Below are 20,779 nucleotides of genomic sequence, written 5' to 3'. Positions count from 1 at the left end.
GTACTCAAGGAATAGCATAAACTTTAGGGATTTTTTTTTTCTAGAACTTTCTAGAATTTGCATCCTCTGCAATTCCTCAACCTCAACTGAGTCTTAAGGCTTAGAGCCATCATACTAGCAATGGAAAACAAGAACAGTCAGATGAGTCAGACATTAAATAAAAAATAAAATACTGCATATTTTATTTTATTTTTAATGGAATTTTCTAAGTAGTTACATATTATCTCCTTTTGACTTTCTTTGCTATTTAAGTTTAAAAAAATTTTTTTAAGGTTATTCATTAAGGATGAACAGAGATGCCTTCAAACAAGGAGTAAAGACTATCGAAAGGAAAAGAATTAGAATTTTTAGCACTTAGAACAGTTTCCGGTTTTAACATTCTGAAATAATTTAAAATTCATATAGTCTTGTTTACTAAATTGTGCGGTGTTTTACAATTATAGTTGACTCTTGAACATATACGAAGAGGATGTGGAGTCAGCACGCCTAACCCCCATGTAGTTCAAAGGTCAACTTGTATTCAAACCTGAATTTTAAAAAAGGTGTTTTATTTATTCATTTATTTACTCATCAAATGTATTAAGTGCCCGCTTTGTATCTTTAGGCTTTGACCTTGTAGAGCTTATAATTGTCAAATTGACCAAATAAGGAAACAGGCTGTGGTAGTCTGATAAGGAAGTTGATGGTAGACAAAATAGGCAGGCAGTTGTTAAACTGTTGAAAGATAAACATAGTTTACTAAGCGTTTCTATATAAACCTGGAAAGTCAGTTTAGCTCTTCATAAGAATTTAGTCAGCAAATGTTATTCCTATGTAGTTTTAATTTCATTTCTATTACTGAACTTTTAACACATCATCTACTCCAAAAGCAGGTGCAGTTACTATCCAAAGCAGGCCACAAAGCCATAGCAGTGGAGAATTTAGCCTGCTTCTTGATCATGAGGCTTGGTCCAGCAGCGGTAGCAGTCCAATTCAATACTTGAAAAGACAGACCAGATCAAGTCCAATGCTCCAGCACAAAATGCCCGAAACACTAGGGAGTCGAGCACATCACAAGATCAAAACTGGTTCCCCGGGAAGTGAAGTTGTTACTCTACAACAGTTTTTGGAAGAAAGCAACAAACTTACCTCAATACAGGTTAGTAACCTTAATTTAGGTAGACATTACAAGTTAAATTTCTACGATTGAACTTTAGAGCTTTTTTTAAAAGTTAAAATGTGTTTAGATATACTAGCAATTTTATATCACACAGTTTACTATGAAAGTAAAAGCATGGCTGCTATTCACTAATCTGTGTTGATTTTTTTTTCTTTTAACAGATAAAGTCCTCAAGTCAAGAGAATCTTTTAGATGAAGTAATGAAAAGTTTGTCTGTCTCTTCTGACTTTTTGGGAAAAAGCAAACCAGTTAGCTGTGGTCTGGCTAGGTCAGTAAGTGGAAAATCCCCAGGAGACTTTTATGATAGACGGACAACTAAGCCAGAACAATTTGTGAGACCTGGTCCTCGAAAGACTGAAGATACCTACTTCATTAGTTCTTCAGGAAAACCTATACCAGGAACTCAAGGAAAGATAAAATTAGTAAAAGAAACTTCTTTGTCACGACAATCAAAAGATAGTAATCCTTACGCCACTTTACCTCGTGCAAGCAGTGTGATCTCTACTGCTGAAGGAACTACTCGAAGGACAAGCATCCATGATTTTTTGACCAAGGACAGTAAACTACCTATGTCAGTTGATTCATCACCAGCTACTGCTGCTGATAGCAACATCACTGCAGCATCTAGTGAGTACCGTTTACACCAGTGGTCCCCTCATACACTTCACAACCCAATACATGCTATAGGTTCTCATGCACGAAATGATTTAGCTACGGATATGCCTCAGTCTCTATATCCCCAGGCTAGGAACTCAACAACAAAAAGGTCACATTTTCTAAACCAAACTTTTGCCGCTATTAATATGTCTAATGATACACTTGGAATATCAGCTAAAGATAGCATAGAGTCATTTACTGTGGCTCATCCATCTCAGCCATTTTTATCCCTGAATACAGAGTTAGTTAGTAACATAAGTGGGTTACCTCCCAGGCCAATCATCAGAGTAATTGATCAGACTTCTGCCTCTTTGGATAAAGCTGCACACAAAGATAATGGACAGTTTTCTGATAATCAGAAACCTGGTAAAAGTAACCCACGGTCTTATGTAGATAACAGTGATCTTATCACTCCTGCATGCCTCTATCCTTATGACACAGAAGCTGCATTGTTGGTTTCTGAGGATAATCAAACTGTTTGGTATGAATATGGTTGTGTATGATCAATACTGCACAATATACTACTGATGTCATTTGACATGCACTATACTTCTCTAATCTGATTTGAAGAGCTGCTTTTGAAAAGTATTATTTGTCTAGGTTGATATTTTTATTTTTAAGTTGTGGCATAGTGTTTGGCTGTATATGATAGCTTGTGTATAAATGTGATTGTGTAACCACACCAAAGCCTGCATGAAATATTAATTGCATTGTACATTTTCTGCATGACTTTCAAACCTTAACAATACATCTTCCTCTTTCACATTTCTTGTTGCCTGATAAAAGATTGTTACTTTTAGGAGCACGTTAAAATAGTTGCATGCTATAATTACCAAGAAAGCATTTCCAAGTCATATTTACTTCATTGCTTCCAAAAAAGATTGCTCATTTTTCTCCCTTCCTCCCTTTTCTTCCCTTCCCTCCCACCCACTCTTCTTCTCACTGCTTTTTTTCCCCAGAATGTGCACTTCATATTGCACGTGTATAGAAAAATATGTAAAAAGATGTGATTTTTTTTTGCCATTTAATATCTTCTGTCCTGTTCTCAAAGAAATAAGTAGCTACTCAATACTTTATGCAGCAAATATTAACTACTCATATTTATAAAATCGTTCAGATTTAAAACATTGTTAATACTTATAAATCTAGTGTAATTCTTAAAAAAAAAAAACCCATCTAGTTTTAATGTGACTTATACAGTGACTAGGAGCATTTGTAGTAATTCTATTTCTTCTTTGCACTTCATTTTCTTTCAAGATTACTTTTTTACTTGGAATCAATTAACAGTAGTTTTTCCAGTTTTTTTTAAATATAGAGTCAAAAAAGAAATAAACTAATCATACTCAGTGTGTTGGAAATTTGCATTTTTTGTCCAAAAAGGTAGTAAGTTTACAAAGTGGTGAAGATTGTTACTTCTGTAATTCTGTAATTTATTATTAAATTATTATATATGTCCTTAAAACAGAATTTTCTAAAATGAGTACTTTCATGCTAAAATAAAATTAGGATTTGTAACCATTTAAAAAAACAGGTATGTGTTTAGTAGAATATATTTTGGAACTAAGAATAAACACAAACATAACTATGAAATAACCATATAAGATAGAGAAAATATTTGCTAACTTTAACTCCAGTGTCATAAACTTTAAAATTATCTTGCTGTGGTCAAGCACTTTTAAAGCAGAATCAGCTAACTCGAATCTCTATCTCTCAGAATTAAAAAATAAAAATAATAATAGTCTATTTTGTCGTAGCCCTGATCCACTTCCAGAGGAGTATAATTTCTCTCTGTCTCTGCAATATTTTTGGCATTTCGATTCAGCCTATATATTACTAATAATAACAGCCTGGCATCTGGAAGGAATACTTTGAAATGTAACTTTCTAAGAGGGAGAAAATTATTATTTGCTACACGTTGTTATATTAATTATTGCTATTATTTGGTCAGAGAAAATCTGTAGAGAATCTTTACATAGTGAAATTTGCATTCTTTGTAAATTAAGCCATCCTCTTTTACTTACACAAGATGATTTCAGGGAGTAGGTCCATTCCATTTATATCTCTGACCATACTTCTCATAACTAGCTATTACTAAATATAGTGCTAGAGCAGGTAGTCAAATGAGCACAATCAGAAATGTTCATATTTTTTAGTATCACCTAATATATTTTATATGTGAATATATCAATTTATTTTATTGTCATTTGTTTCACAGTTCTAACATTTTAATGTTTTTGTGTCCCTTTTTTTTTGTAATATGGTAATAAAACTTAAAGGTAAATACAGGTTAGATTAGGTGGAAGCTATATGTGATGCAAATATAATAATTACTGTTATTTCTTTTCCACATTGAGTCAAATTTTATTTCACAACTACAACTTTTTAAGAATTATAAATCTGATACTTTAAATTTAACATATTAAATTTATACAGAATATATTGAGAAATCGTGTGCTGTTATATTGAAAACTATAATTATTTTATAAAATTACGCTTGCAAGAAAGAAGTATTTGCAACCCAAATGGCCATATTTATATATACAGCATGATTTCAAAATGAACATGCACACTGTGCATGCAAGACAGATACATACCATGTCCATGTGTCTTGATGATTGAGAATACAGACTAGACTTCCTCCAGAAACTATCACTAGGTGTAGAATCATAAAACTCCCAAAACACTGGTTTCTTACCTATTTCTTCATAGCACTTAGAATCAAATGTTTAGTGGCGGGAAGAACCTTAGAAATCATAAAGAGCCAATGTTTCCAAACTTCAAAATATCAGCATAATACTTTCTGTAAGTGAAATCTTACAAAGATGCCCCCAATTAAAAAAGGAAATTTAAGATAAAAGTGAAGTGACTCTGACTCAGTTGAGCAGCTGCACATTTTTCCTATGAGACATCTCCATGAATACCCTATGGCTTCACAAAGGATTATTTGAAAAACTGTATAGAGATTCAGTACACTAATTTTAGACAAAACTGAATAGCTTTCATATTCTTGGCTTAGGTTTCTAGAAATTATACCCTTATTATTTGTGTGACATTGTAAACTTATACTGTTCAGCACTGGATCAGTCCCCTTTGAACAAAGCAATTTTAGCTCAAAAAAGTGTAAGTAGGTATGTTATTTGCCCATGAAATATGTCTCAAACCGAAGATTTCTTAGTACATAATACAAATATATCATTGTAGATATTTTTGCCAATGCTTGCAAGATTCTATTTTACCTTACCAACTGTAAGTGACCGTTTAGTAAATAAACATAAGTAAACCTATCTGACACTAAGAAGGCATATTCATAGTGTTTTAAAATATAAAAATCAGTCTTTAATGAGATGTCTATCCAATTAAGAAATTTCCCAGAGTTAGATTCCCTCTCCTTGCCCTACTCAATGAGAACTTTTTTTCTTATCTTCATGAATTGTAGTTATGTTGTTTAACCTTTGATTAAATAACATGAAATGCTTTTTTCCTGCAGATGTGGACAAAGTACAAGAAAACAGAAATACAAAAAGCAGGTCTAGGGAGCAACAAAGCTCCTAATTCTTTTACCCACTACATGACATGTGGGCCAAGTGGTGAGTTTCTTGCTTAAAATGTAAATGAGATTGGTCTCATTTATACAAACTAACCGTATTAAGTATAAGAACAAGTGCATTTGCATTAACAGATGTAAATATTGCTTGCTTATTAATTCACGGCTTCTGTCCTTACTAGTAAAGCAAGATTATTTGATTACTGTAAATTTTTGCTTGCCAGACAGAAAACAAACCTTTAAAAATTATTTTCTTTTTCCCTCAATTTAAATTTGATTTTGGTAGTAAATAATATTTTAGGAATTCCTTTTTTAGTTTGAAGTCTTTTTTTCTGTTAGGAATATGAATTTTCCACAATGTTCTTGATAATCAAAGAGAACAAACTAAATGCCTATGAAAAGCCATTCAGAAAACTTGTCTCTTTCTGTCATTCATTCCTATAGAAATATCTTGTGCATGCTGTTCTTATACTGACTGCTTCTCTGTATTTTATATCTCTCATCTTCAATCTTATATTTTCTTCTTCTTTCTACCTTTCAACTAAATACAGAGAGAAAAGTGTCCTTCAGTTTCTCAATATGAAGCCTTTATTTCTGAAGTAACAAGACACCCAACTATAGAAATCATTTTTTAAAATCTTTAAGGAGACTTTATACAACCCTGCGTGACTAGAGCAGGCAAGAAATACAAACCTTCATTCCTTCCTTGAATCAAGGAGCACTACTGGAGTCAACTGCCAAAATTTTTAGAAGGTTTTAGGACTTACTATATATTGTACTGTTAAGATCTACTGAATAAAGGATGTACTCTCACTAAGGACAAGTGTTTTAAGGTTTCAAGAAGTACTCCAAGAACAGTCTTCTTCTGTCATTTGTTTATGAATTTATCCATGTTTGCTTAATGCTTCTGCTAAGTGTTAGCTGAAATCTAGCCATTTATATTTAGTGTGTAAATCTAAATTAAATGCTGTAGTATGTTGTGGAATGTACTATATATCAAGATCCAGAAAACATTGTTTTGGCATGCCAGAGCCTTATTTGATTAGCAGACTGCATGTGTTGGTATTCTTTAATTTTAAGCCAGTTATTTTGATGCACTGAAAAAGAAATTCAGTTTACTAGGTAAATCCGATAAATCCGTAATGAGATAAGAATTATAAAAAATTTACAGTAATATTAATATGCCCCATTAAACAGCACTAAGCATTCACACATGGATCCCAGTTAGAGTGTTTTTCTGAAACTTTTTTTTTTTTAAGTAAAGTGGTTTTCCAGCAATTGGCATTCCCAAGATAAAGCTGTTGTATTTTAAGTCATTCCCTTCTTTAGTATTGAGTTGTTTATATGTTTGTTTTTTTTTTTAACTTGAGAGCTGACTGTTGCTTAAGAAGTTTTCTTATGGCAAAAATAATGTAAATAATTTACTGTGATCGGCATTTTTCCAGGAACTCACTTATTATTAAGGTTATCACTTATTAATAGGAATTTTTGTTTTTGTCCTTTATAATATTACATTAAACTTGGTAACTATTATTGGTACTTTTGAAATATTTGTATGCATTTGTTACCTTAAACATTTGAAAAAAGCACAAAAAAGTAGACTTATTTAACCCAGGGAAACATCAATTTTTTTGTAGTTCCAGTTTTATATCAGTTTTATTTTCTTATATCAAAAAATACATTGATACCTCTTAATGCAAATTCATTATTTAACATAAATATCAGAATAATCTTAAAGATCTGAAATGAGAAAGGTACTTTTTAAATTTTAACAGCATACTTCTTAGGCTCTCCCTACCAGCTCTAAAAATCTTTTTGGAATAATTCCATATTCCACATTGTGTGGTTTGTGAACTGTTTTATCACTAATGTAACTCCCATGAGAAATGTGTCTCCTACTCTCCCTTTCACATATATATATATATACATATATATTTTTTTGGGTGCACCAGTAGCAGTGTTGTTTTCATAGTCTACTTTCAAAAAGACCATTAATGAAAAGACAAATGTATAGTTGACCAGAAATTGAAATGGAAGTTAGCAAACTTGGATTTACTAACTTAATGCCACCATTAACTTAGGTTTGCCACCAAATAATGCTGTAAAGTTCTTTTAAACTCTTGGATGAAAGGTGCTATGTAATGTAAATACAAAGGATTCTTACTAAAATACAAATGTTGCACATCAGACATATTTAAAACCTATTCTCTAGACTTTGAAAAATCTCTCCATCATGACTCCCTAGATTCAAGTATCAAATTGATAATGGGCATAATGGCAGTCTAGAGACACTTGCATGTAAAAAATGTAAATTCATTTTTAGGCGGATAAATAGAAAGTAAATATAGAAATTATGTTTTAGCTAAAATATAGTGGGTAACTTAGGTTTATATTAACTAGCTTCTAATTTGCACAACTAGGACACATCCCAGGACAATTACTGAAAGTTGAAATTTAATGAGTAGGAGGTGGTCCAGTGAGGGTGAATGATATCACAGCTTGACCTGTCCAGGACACTAATATCCTAAAATAGAGAACTTGCTAACTTAAATGGCATATTATTGCTTCTCGTAGAAAATGCCATAGGGCAGCCTATAAAGTACTGAATCTCAGTCAGCTGATCATATTAGAGATAAAACCAAGGGAACATTTGAGACTGCAAAAATAGGAATATTCTCAATTATATTCATCACCTTCTTCATACCATTTCAAGAAAGGACCAGATAATAACCACATGAATATTTTGCTTGCTCCAAAAGATACCATCAGAAGCAAACTTAATAGGAAGTCACTGTTTTCCTTTAGATGAACTATGTCTGCCAAACAAAATAGGATGGCCAACTAGAAACTAACTGGGGCCACTTTACTGATTGGAGCCTGACATGCTTTTAATTATATGTCTCTATTCTAAATCTACACCTAACTCCCCTAGAAAACTGAAGAATTCAATATACAGGGTAAGAGCTTCAGCCCAGAGCTCCAATAAAGGGCTTCAGATCTGGCCATGTGGAAATGTTTGGTCCAAGTGTTTGAACTGGTGGTTACCAAAGAATTCATGAAACAGGTTTGTATGTAGCACCTTTCATGCAACGCATAGTAAGAGCCTATTTAAAAATCACTGTGCATATTACAGAATTGCAGCCACCTCACAAATGAAATATTACAGCCTGTAACTTAACAGTTTATGTCAGGAAGTGAAAAGGAAATTGTACCAAATCTGGAATTACAATGAGTAATAATGTATGCTAAATGACTTTTGTATTTTAAGTTACTTATGAGAAAAATGGTAAATTTTTGTGCTTTTCTTTTCTGCTACACTTAGTCCTAAGATGTATTTTTTTCTTTAAGCCTTGACTGAATAATACAAAAGAAGCCCATTTTATAATATAAACCTTGATGTACATGTTGAAATATCTGGACAATGAAAATGCCTTAAAAGGAATGCTTATGGATAAAGTTGCACTTACAACACCCTTTAACAAAACCTGATTTTAAATTGTTTTTGTTTTTACTAAGGGTTTTCTTTCAATGTTTGCCATTGTACTTATAACTGTTATTAAATACAAAATCAAATAATATAAAAGCTGTAACATTTCCTTTAAAAGTATTGCTACTGACAGATTTGGAGTTGAAGAGCAAAATGTTTATTACTTGGCAGCACCTAACATCAGCCAGAGAAGTCTAGTTTATAACAAAAGACACCATCATCTGATTTATCTTTTTAAAAGCATTCATTATTTTTAGTTTTTAACTTTTTTTTTTAATTTGGTTTAACATTCACTTTTCAAACTGATATAAAAATAAAACAAAAGTGATTTTTTATAACAAGTGGTTAGTAATCATTTAAAAATTATAAAGTATAACTTAGCCAAAGATTCTTTCCTTTCCCTTTGCCCTGGAAAACCTGTTTTCAGACATAACTCATAACCCTTTTGGATGATCTGTCCTAATCATTTCAGGATGAGTATTGGAAGTTTTAGGAGAAAGAGAATCGAATTTATCAGTTCTCCCAATCCTAAAATAGGTTTAAACATATTAATAGATTGTACAAATTGGTATCTCTAATTTTCACTTATAGCCTAAGAAGGCAGAATGTTGGAGATGGCAACCAGCCTTGTGTTCTTGGGCAGGTCAGTCTGTCTGGGCCTTTTATCCACCATAAGTTGGGGAAGATCAGTTATCTAAGGTGCTCAGTGTGATTCTATTCATTAAAACTTATATGCAAGACAACCTAAAACTTACTCTTTAGAGATATAGTAAGAGTAGGTAAAACTAATATGGCAACTCAGAATAAGGTTATCATTTATGGAAAGTTATTTCTTATGAACTCCATTCTATATTTTATAAAATTTCTGCCATGAATAGACTTATAGTTTCTAATCATATATATCAAGAAATGACAAGTTTTTACTTTTATTTTTGCTTTTTAGTAACAAATTGGTATAACTTATAGTACCTCTACCACATGGAAATTATTTTTTGAGTGATCAAACTTAAGAAAAATCCCATTTGATTATACTAGAGGAAAACATGAGAATTTTTATGTAAGACCTCTAGACTATTTTTGTAGTCTACTCCAGACCGTCAACTGATGAAGGGTTTTGTTTAATTGAGCTGAACAGAATGTCAGTTTTCCTATTTTTGAACTAGCTTCTATGTGATAACTCACAGTACATAATCCTGGAATCTTATACTTTTTCATATGCCATAACTGAAAGAGGATGAGTACAATTTAATATATCCTAGAAGGAGAAACTTGTTTGTGTTCACATTTGACTTAACAAAGACTAAAATCCTTCTTAATGGCCTGTGTGTATTCTGCTATTGAGTTTTAAAATGTAATTTCATTAGTATAATGATTACAATTTTCCATCCCTACTCTTGAGTGTATTTTTAGATTAATATTTTCTAAAGATATACTTTTTAAAAAGTTAAATTTTTTTCTGGAAAAAAATTACTGGTTTAAAAACAGACACCCAGTAATGGAAAGTTTTAGCTCTTGCCGTTTGTTTTAATTATCTTGCTGAAGAATTCTTATTCCTTAATCCTCATTCTCCAATGATAACCACTATCAACAATTTAATATATTCTTATATTCCTTTTAATTTTTTCTCTACATGTACACTATCATATGCATAATTTGATATATGTTGTTTTGCACTTGCTTTTTTTTCAGATACAATAAACACTAAAGAAAATGTAAAGCAGTTAATCTTAGTTAACTAATCGTACTTTTGATGTTAATTTATTCTTAATTTTTGAAGGCATTCCTGTAATAAGTCATGGGGGTAGGAGTGGGATCTAACACTACCTCAATACATCTTTTTAAAAACAGTCCCCTTAAAATGAAACATTCCTCCTAAAATGGTTTAGTCACCAAACCAAGGTGTAAATATTATCATTTTTCATGTTTTACAAATTACAAATAAAAACAGCTTCCAGAAACAAATGTATTCTAAATATTGGCCCAATTAGTTGTTTTTATCAAAGTTTAGTATTATGGGATCGTGTCCTGTCTTCTTCACAAATGTAAGAAAGTCTTCAGGGCTCAATCCCATGGTTGCAGCATTGGTCATTGGATGAAAGTACACCTTTTCATGTCCACCTTCCAAAAAAGCAGAATCCAGTACAAATTTCACATCTCCATCATCACAGAAGAGTGCCAGGGGTGTGGCACAGCCTTGGCCAACTTTTAGTTTTTCTAGCATGGCTTTTTCATCAGCAAACCGCAGGTTTCCACTCCCAACACCTAACTGCTTGGCAAGATCATTTAAATTAATTTGTCTATCATGAAGAACCGTCACCAACCAATAGCCCTTTTTTTTTTTTGTCTTTAAGAAATAAGTTCTTACTATGGGCTCCTTTCAAATGTTGGATATGAGGCATCATTTCTTCAACTGTAAATACCTGTAAAATATCACATGAGAAATTATATGCATGTATTCACAGTTATATGTATTTTGCTTGCTGAGTGAAAACAGCTAGGGTAAGAAGTACTCAACACCCTGGATTTCACTGGTAGACACCCATTACCAAATAATTATAAGTGCTTACTATCTAACTTCCTCACATTAGGACCTCAGGTCATTTCTCTTGGGTCAGTTCTCTTCTAGTGTGCTGGCCAAGCCCTGACATTCCTAAAATGCTTTTTGTTTTTAAACTTTTGGTACTGAAAGTTCATAGCAGCCCAGACTCCTATTCCTAAGCATTCCATTACATGCAGACCAGGTGTCAACTTTCAATCCACAAATATATAACCACAGTGAGAGTGAGGGGGCAGGATGTGAGACCCTCGAATAAGAACATCAGAAAAGCTGAATATGCACAGATAAAGAAGGGAAGAGTATGTGGACTATACGGGAAGGAAGGTAAGAGAAAACAGTTTTCATGATAAATTGGCAAAGTCGAGTAAAACCGAATTTTAATGTATTTCTGTAGCCTTTGAAAAATACCCTATTTAGCTATTAGCTGTTACTCAAGCCTTGGGCAAAAACTATGTCCCTGAACCACTGAAGTTACACATTGGTTCCTCTAAGTATTTACAAATCTTCATATCTAGACGCTAAATCATGTTTTAAAATATGCCAAACTCTAACCTTGGTGTTTCGCTGTATGCATGATGCCTGATACATCGTAGCCACTTCAAAGACGGTTTGCTGCTTGGTAACTTTACACATAAAATGGACACACTGATCAACATCCCACACCAGTGTAAAGTTCTCAATATGTTGCACTACTTAACGTGGAATGTGATAAAATCACTCCAAGAGGAAAACAAGTTCTCTCACAATAACATAATCCCAAATCGAAAGGCCTTTGATATTCCTGTTAGGTCCCTTTCGTAGTCTAGAACCCGGGAAACGCCCTAGAACGGACATTTCTGCGGCATATTATTCCTGGGACAGGTAGTTTTGGCAGCCTCATCCCATAGACGGTGGAGCAGGGATCATCCACTCCGAAGGGCCGGGCTGTCCCGGCAGGAATCCCTCACCTCCGGGTGCTCCACGACCTCCGTGTGGATGGCGAGCGCGCCGAGCCGCTGCTCGAGGGCCGCGCGCAACTCAGCGCCTGCCATGCTGCTGTCGCGGTCGGCGGGAGAGACCCTGGGAAAGGAAGTGCCCGGCTTCCCGAGAGGCTGAGGCGGAAGTGCCTGGAAGACCTAAGGCCGCCGCCGGAAGCCCAGCGCCGGCGCCTTGCCGAGGTGGGCGGTGCCGTCTCCGCGCTCCTCTCCTTGCCGGCCCCTGAAAGTTGTCCGCGGAGACAGCCTTTCAAGTCTTGCTGAGTTCTTTACCCCGGGAGGAAGGCGCCTTCATTCTCGTGTCTTTCCCTAACTCCGCTTCTGCTTCTTAGGTCCAGTACATCTGCCCTTTAAGTAAAATCGGAGCCGGTAACCACATTCAGTTTAGGGAGTGTGGACTTTGTTGGGTGTCTGAGCTCCGGTAGACACGAAAGCTGAAGCGGGCAGAGACTCCTCATCTTGTTCCCTGTTCTTGGAACTACGTTGCGCCCACTGTTTCGGTACTGGGAACCACCTATAGGAGGCAGCCTTGTGAGTAACGTGTTGTTGAGACCATCTGGACATTAAGTTACCGAACCATATATAAACTCTTAAGAATCTGGATGGAGATCTCATCTTGCAGCCACCCGAGACAAGCCGCCTAAGTTCCCTTGCTTATTAAACTCGTCACCTACCAATCTGGAGTGGCCTGCCTCTTAGGGTTACTGCTTGTGCTCTGTAGGGGAACCAGTTTCTGATTTCACCAGGGAAACTCCCTTAGCTTGCAACCAGAGGAAGGAGCTAAAATCCCTATCCTTATAGGACTTCTCAACTTTTAATTTATAAATAATAATTTCACATTTTGCCTTTTCTGAAAGTTAGTTTTTGTTATTATTGATCTGTGAATAATTAGCTGTGGCAACCAGGACTCAACTTTTTCAGAAGCCCTTTGCCTACCTCCTGGTGGGCTGTTTTCCACTATTCTGCGAAACCTTCACTCCTTGAATGAGACCTGAATTTTCACGTTAGGGTTTCATTTAGACTAAGCCTCAAATCTCAAACAGATATTCCTAGGGACATTTCACTCTGGTGTGAGTGAATTTAAGTCATTTCTGAGGTGCAAATTAAAGGCCTGGAAAAGGAAGCCTCTTTAAGACTCAGCAAAGTGAGTCCTCATCTGTATAACATCCTTGGCAGAAACTGAAAGAGGAGGAAATCAGGTCGGACTTACCAGTTTCACCCAGAGTTGGCCTTGGGTAGCCCACTATAGGGGACACTCACCTAGTTTGGGGGTGGCAGAGTAGATCAAGTAGGGCCTCTCCGAGGAAGTGAAGCTTAAACTGAGATCTGAAAGATGAGCAGGAATTAAGAGGACAAAGAGAAGAGAGAAGGGTGTCCCTGGTAGAGAAAATAACCTGACACTGTGTGCAAGGATGCAAGGAAGCGGCATTGAAAGACAGTGTGATTGACCTTGCAAAGAGCAAGAGGAGGGACACATGGCTCCATTTCCCATACGGTAGAGCTGGAAATTAAAATTCTCACTTGCTAAAAATACATTTCTCGGAGGGGTAATCTCTGGCTAATGGAACTGTGGGTATTTTTAATTTTTTCTTTTGTTTTCTATATTCTAAAATATTAAAAATATTAAGCATATATAATTTTCATAAGGGGAGGGGAAATCAATACATTACTAAAAAGAAATGTAAACCAAGTCTGAAAAAGATTTAAACATGTTATTAATATAACAAATATAAGGTAATATAAACCAGGTCTTTGCAACCAAGATCACATGAGAATGTTTTCAACAAAGATTTCAAAAGAGAAGAAAATTAGATGTAGAAAAGTTATTAAGTGGGCAAGCTGAATTTAATTACTTCCAAATTAAAATATGAAATGGACGAATACATTCAGTTTTCTTGCCTGGGATACTGGTTTCATATAACATAAAATGTATGTAGTAGATGACAACTTGGTTAAGCAGAGAAATAGCGTTCGTTTTCTTTTGTTCACTTTAAACGTCATTTAAAATTGTATGATCATAAGGAAGATTTACTTTGGGTAGGAACTCTTTCCAGAAACTTCTGTGATCCCTAGGCACAGAGTGGAGCAGCAATAACTGTACTTCAGGAAACCCTGCAAAGGAAGGCCAGGTCAGCAAGGCATGCTGTGAGGTCCCTTCAAACCAGTCTTAACTTTGCTGACCTAGTGAACCCTACATAAATGAATGGAGCCTTACAGTCAGTGTTATTACATGGTCTACAGGCAGTTCTCACAGCAACCCAAGAAAACTTCTATATAAAAGTACTATTTTTTCCTACTTTGCATATGGATGGGATATTTTCAAGTCTAGCATTTCAGGATAGTTTAATTGAATTAGATTTATGGGAACTAGTTTGGATTTTTTTTTTTTACAGTAGAATATAAAAGTTTTATTAGAAGGGAAAGTACATTTCCAGACATGGAAGTTAGTCTGAGCAAGAGATGTGACTCAAAAGGCCTAGTTTGGAATTTTGTCCTAGTCTTACTGGCTAAAAGGAGAAATTTCATGTGATTTTAATGCATTAAATTACCTTAAAAGTGGAATATATTTGTATAAATTTTAATAAAAATATAAGATTGAGACCAGAAATCACAGATTTATTTTCCTCTATCCTTGCTGATTTACCTATTTATAGCAAATGGTGATTTGAGTAAATATTAATAAATACATCTTTGAAATGTATTAGATGAATGTAAGAACAAAAGAGGCCAATTCAATCAGAAACAAACTCATATTTAGTATTTCTCAAAAATATATTGTATCTTTCTTTTTTTGAGTATAAAAATATTGTTTAATGTTGTTTAATAAGTTACATTAATTTATTTTTTAAAATGTTTAAAATCATACTTTTAAAAACATACACGTTTATTAAAAAAATCAGGCCCCAGAAAAATATACAAAAATTTAAGTCACAGGTCTTTACATATATTCCTATCACATGTATTATGTGTATATATATTCTACATAATGCTGTTTATTTCTAATTTTATCTCCAACACAGAATTATATAACATACAATATTTTATGATCTGCTTTTTTTCATCCGGTAGGCATCTTTCTATGTCAGTAGAGATCTACATTATTACTTATAATGGCTGTATAGTATTCCATGTATTTACCCAGCTCCTGATTTGGATATTTTCTCATGTTCAATGACTTCATTCTAAAAATTTCCAAATTTTCCATATTATTACAAATAAAGATGTGATAATTACCTTTTTCTATATCTGTATATCTTTGCATGATTATTTTATTTATTCCTTAGAGTAAATTTCCAGAATGCAGTTACAGAGTATAGACATTTAAATCGATAGCCGTTGCCAGTAGCCCTCCAGAATGGTTTAATCAATTTACGATATGAGAACATTCTCTGCTCCACATCTTAATTAGCAATTATTTGGTTACCAGAGTCAAGACTATTAAATAAGCAAACATGCTTTTGCATTGTGTTTTTAAGATTTAGGAAAAAATACCAGTATCACTTACATTTACTAATGGTAGGATGTTATATCTATAGACATTAAATAGCAACTTAATAACTTCAAGATAAAATATAAGCTCCACTAGAATGTAAGTAAAAGTGCAGGGGAATGCAGTCATTTTTGTTTACTGTATTCAATGATGGCTCCTCAGGGAAAGAAAGCTGAGTTGAGGTATGCTCAGTTATTCTCAAATTTAGTTAATCAAACCCATCTCCTCAGAATCTGAATGAGTAAGGGGGCAGAAGAAAGGCCCAAAATGCACGAAATGAGCTCTTTTCACAGAAAAGCACTTCAAGAGTAGGAATTGTTTCCAATTTACAACCTTAATCAAGTATTATGAATGTTTTCCCAGTTGTAGCTTTTCTTTTAATTTTGTTATTAATAACTCAACAGTATAGACATTTAAAATATTTATGTATATATACTAATCCAGGTTCTCAAAATGTAGTCCCCAAATCAACATCATTGTCATCATCTCATACCTATGGCATTAGAAAATCTTGGCACAGGGCCAGCAATCTGTGCTTGAAAAAGCCCTCCAGAGGATTCTGATGCCCACTTAAATTAGGGAACCACTGGGCTAATCTAAGTTTTTTCTTCCCTATAGTTACTGTTTTGGGAATTATGACGAGAAAGGTGTCCCCTACTCAAGTTTATAAATGATATCATTTACTTTATCTTCTATTTTTATTTATTATTTAAATATTTAATTCATTTGGAATTTCCCACCACAAGAATATAATCTCCACGAGGACAGGAGTCTTCATCTGTTTTATTTCTCTGTGTTATCTTAAAACTGCGATTAGTACATGATGGGCTCTTAATATGTAATTATTAACTATTGAATTAACTAATTTTGGTATCAGATGAGATACATCTTTTATAAAGCTTTCCTTGAAGCAATAAATATCAGGAAACTACAGTTAGCCTTTTAGTTAGTCTGGGTGGTTTAAAATGGTAGTTGGCAATTTAAATCATTTCTTCAATTAAAAATAAATATATTAATCAAAACATAAAAAAAATTAAAAAACAGAATGGCAATTTGCAATCCTAAGTAGAATAAACTTAATCAATGTGTGCTCACTGGTGGTGTACAATGGTTGTAATTAGTAGAATTACATTTTTGGCAGCGGTTCCTAAAAGAGAAATTTAAATCTCAAAGGACTCTTAGTTCTGCTAAGAAAAATTATCCAAAATTTAGAAATAGGCAAAGATATTACTGTTTGCGCTTTCAGCGTGTCCTGCTGGGTTTTGTTTGGCAGGCTCTCTTGGGGATTATCTGATTCTCCAGGAATGTACACCTTTGATTGATTTGGTATTTATTTTCTTTTGGTATACAGATAATGTTCAACTCTGTAAAGGTAGGTCTTAATGTGTAAAAAACTGGTATTAATATAAGTGAATTTTGCCCAGTAGCAGTGCAAATGATTTTCGTCTCATAGAAAAGATAACCCCAACAGTTCTAACTTTATTGTGCTGCAGGATATTAGCCAATTTTATATATTTATTAGCAGTCTTATGCAATCATTTATTCTTTTAGCCACTGTAAATACTTGGCACTTCCCAGTTCTCTTCAAATGAGGCTTACCAACTTGCTGGTTACATCATTAATGAGTCAAATACATCTTTAAACATATGCTCACTTTATATTTGTTTGAGTCATATTTTTATTAAACTTTTCAAAAATAATACTCTCTGAGTTTAACTTTCCTCATTTTGTAATAAAGATTTTGAACACCAGGCAGGCTAAGTAAGTATCTTATTCAAAGTCTTAATTAAACTAGTTAGTGGAAGAGAAGGGACAAGAATGTAGGAGTAAGGAATGTAGGTTGATGAAAGGGTATAGACTTTAGTTATAAGATGAATAAAAGTCTGATGATCTCATATATAACATGATGACTCTAGTTGATAACGCTGTATTATATAATTGAAATTTGCTAAGAAAATAGAATTTGAATGTTCTCGCCAAAAAATAAAAAAAAAAAGGTAACTATATTAAGGTGATGAATGTGTTAATTATAGGGGGAATCCTTTTACAACATATACGTATGTCAGATCACACTGTACAGTAAATATCTTACAGGTTTGTCAGTTATACTTCAATAAAGCTGGAAAAAATGAAACCAAAGGCTTTATAGCAAAAACATTTTATTTAAGAGATGTAATAGTATAAAAAGAAATCAGCGAAGTATAATTTGATAAGACTCAAGAGGAACCCCACAGAAAAGCTTTGTGTAATTTGGATGTCAGTGGTAAAGAGATAACTATCTCATTGCTGAAGAAAATTCAATGCAGACATCTTTAATGAGTATTGGTATGGCTTTTATTAGAGGTTTCTAGAGATTAATGCCATGTTTTCCACAAGTACTATACAAAGTCATTATTCATTGTTTTCCATAAAGATAATTATTGCTTTAATAGCAGCTGCAGAACTAACAGAAACATAAAGATTTACCATATACCATGGAGTGCATGTTGATACCAGATTTAAGCTAAAAAATATTAATATTCATATGTTCAAAAGGTAAAATATCAAAGCTGGTTGGGATTCTAATGATCTTTAATTCAACTTCTTCAAATATGGAAATGGTTTCTTAACCATTGGAATCAAACATGAATTTAGGTCCTTCTCACCAATCACTAAGGATATGACCTGGGAAAGTTACTTAACTTCCTCAATGACATGCAATCCCTCTGGTTTGTTAAAACTGTGCAAAAATAAGACATTCAGGCTTGCAGCATTGAATGAGATGATGACTATAAAGCATTAAGAACAATGTCTCAGTCATAGCACATCGAATTAATGATGGCTATTATTATTATTATTATCATCATTATTACTGTTATTAAGGTTTAGTGATTTTCTCCAAAGCCACACATTTAAGATAAGTTCACCTTACCCAAATGTGATCTCTAGATTACTACCAGTTTGTCACTGGGAGTGTTTGTCAAAGTCAAGGAAAACTGAATCATCTGTGGGCCTCAAACCTGCTAATGTGCCAAAAACAACTGCTGTACAAAATATTAAATATAAGAAAATATTTATATGACTAGTATATAATTGACAGTGAAAATACAGTTACGATTCTAAGTATTACTGATAATTTTAGATTGCCATGATTCAGGTTCTCAAGTCTTTTCTAGTTTTAAAATTTCTGGCACTATTTCTCTAGCAATTTATATTGCAGGGTTTTTTGCTTTATTTTGTGAAGGCACTATATGACAGTTGAAATAGAAAACAAAACAGATTTACTCTTGTAGTTTTGAACTGCCTTAATGCAGCCTTGATCAGCTTCTCTTTGGAAGATACTTAGTTCTCGTATCATTCCTTATGATTTCCTCTTCCTAGAACAAGCCCAGTGAGGTGACCATAGCTCTTTCTAGAACTGTTGTGCTAGAGTGCACAGGGCAGCAATTCACTGCTTGCTCCTCTTGTAGAAGGCCTTTTATCTCTAATTATCACCAACTATAGTTGGTCTAGATAACAAAGTGACCTAGCTCCTTAAGGGAGCTTTCAGCCAAGATTTTGAAAGACCAAAAAAAAAAAAAAAAAAAAAGTTAGTAGAGGGGGGTAAGTTGAAAGGCAGAACTAACAAAAGTTCAAGCCATTTGCTAGATAGGCTCCAATACAGCTGCTTTTCTGTTTTATTTATTTATTTTTTTTATCCTTCTTTGGATTTAAGTTTCCTCATGGAGTATGTTTTATGACCTGTCATTTCAGAGGTCTGAGAAATGGCTCTCACCAAGGAGATGATGGTATGAAATATTATTTGTGTTTAAGTTGTAAAGACAAAAAGTGGCATTTATAGTATGAATCTTATTTATGAAAAACTATGTATACATGTATACATGAAGATAATGGAATGATATTCACCAAAATAATAAAATTGATTATCTCTGGAGACATGAGATTTAGGATTTGATTCACTTTTTTAAAAAAATGAACTTTTAATTTTGGAATAAATTTAGATTACAGGAAAGTTGCAAAGATAGTGGAGTGTTTCTAAATGCCCTTCACCTAATTTCCTCTATTGGTAATGTGTTATATTAACTATAATACATTTCTGAAAAGTAAGACATTAACACTGGGGTATTACAATTAGCTAAGCTACAGATTTCATTCAGATTTCACCAGTTTTTTCACTAATGTGCTTTTCTGTTCCAGGATTCTATACAGGCATCTGATCATCATGCCTCCTTAGTTTCTTACAAACTGTGATAGTTTGTCTTTTCTCACATTTCATGACCTTGACAGTTTTGAAGAGTTCTACTCAGGTAGTTTGTAGAATGCTCTTCAATTTGGGCTTGCCTGATGTTTTCCCCATGATTAGAGTAGGTTTATAGGCTTTTGGGAAGGATGCTATATGGGAAAGTGTCCACATTACAACATTTCAGGGATTACATGATATCAACATGACTTTGCTGATTACGTTCATCTTAATTAGTTTAGGTGATATTTGTTAGCATTCTCCACTGTGAAGTTACTAATTTCCCTGTTCCATACTCTATTCTTTGGAAGCAAGTCACTAAGCCCAGCCCACACCCAAGGTGAGGGGAATGAAGCTTTTCCTCCTAGTAGAAGCTACATAGATATGTTATATGGACTCCTGTAGGATGAATTTGTACCTTCTTCCACTTCATTCATTCATTCACTCATTTATATCAGTATGTACACACAAATACTTATTTGATACTTTGGGTTATAATCCAAACGTGTGAACATAAGTTGGAAGCCTTGGAACTTACTTTGTTAGTCAAATGTTCCCATCTTTGGCCAGTGGGAGCTCTTTCAGGTTAGCTACTCTGTTTTTTAAATTACCCTTTTTCCTTCTTTTTAAGCCCTTTTATTGCTTGAATTTTCTACATTAGCATGTATTATCATCATGGTTAGAAAAGTATC

At 33.8% G+C, this 20,779-nt stretch overlaps 2 protein-coding genes across 6 annotated transcripts in view; one reads left to right on the top strand and one right to left on the bottom strand.

The window, feature by feature from the left end:
• CCDC88A (coiled-coil domain containing 88A) overlaps positions 1–8,943 on the top strand; it is a 109,110-nt gene extending 100,167 nt beyond the window's left edge. The window contains exons 30-33 of one of the 5 annotated variants that reach the window (XM_016162599.2): positions 870–1,138; positions 1,321–1,786; positions 5,304–5,403; positions 5,912–8,943. In XM_016162599.2, the coding sequence (XP_016018085.2) occupies positions 870–1,138; positions 1,321–1,786; positions 5,304–5,368 (800 nt within the window). In that variant the 3' untranslated portion in view covers positions 5,369–5,403; positions 5,912–8,943. Of the gene's footprint in view, positions 1–869; positions 1,139–1,320; positions 4,571–5,303; positions 5,404–5,911 lie in introns of those variants that run through there. The other 4 variants (XM_016162600.2, XM_016162594.2, XM_016162598.2 and 1 more) reach the window with 4 other exon arrangements.
• Positions 8,944–9,757: 814 nt separating this feature from the next.
• On the bottom strand, positions 9,758–12,838 carry LOC107519686 (prolyl-tRNA synthetase associated domain-containing protein 1). The gene is given in 3 exon segments (XM_016162601.2): positions 9,758–11,188; positions 11,190–11,267; positions 12,352–12,838. Coding segments are annotated over 3 exon segments (519 nt in total). The 5' UTR covers positions 12,436–12,838; the 3' UTR covers positions 9,758–10,831.
• Positions 12,839–20,779: the final 7,941 nt, after the last annotated feature.

The sequence above is a fragment of the Rousettus aegyptiacus genome, unplaced genomic scaffold (assembly GCF_014176215.1).
Source record: "Rousettus aegyptiacus isolate mRouAeg1 unplaced genomic scaffold, mRouAeg1.p scaffold_m13_p_7, whole genome shotgun sequence".
NCBI classification, from domain to species: domain Eukaryota; kingdom Metazoa; phylum Chordata; class Mammalia; order Chiroptera; family Pteropodidae; genus Rousettus; species Rousettus aegyptiacus.
This window is presented reverse-complemented; position numbering and strand designations above follow the sequence as displayed.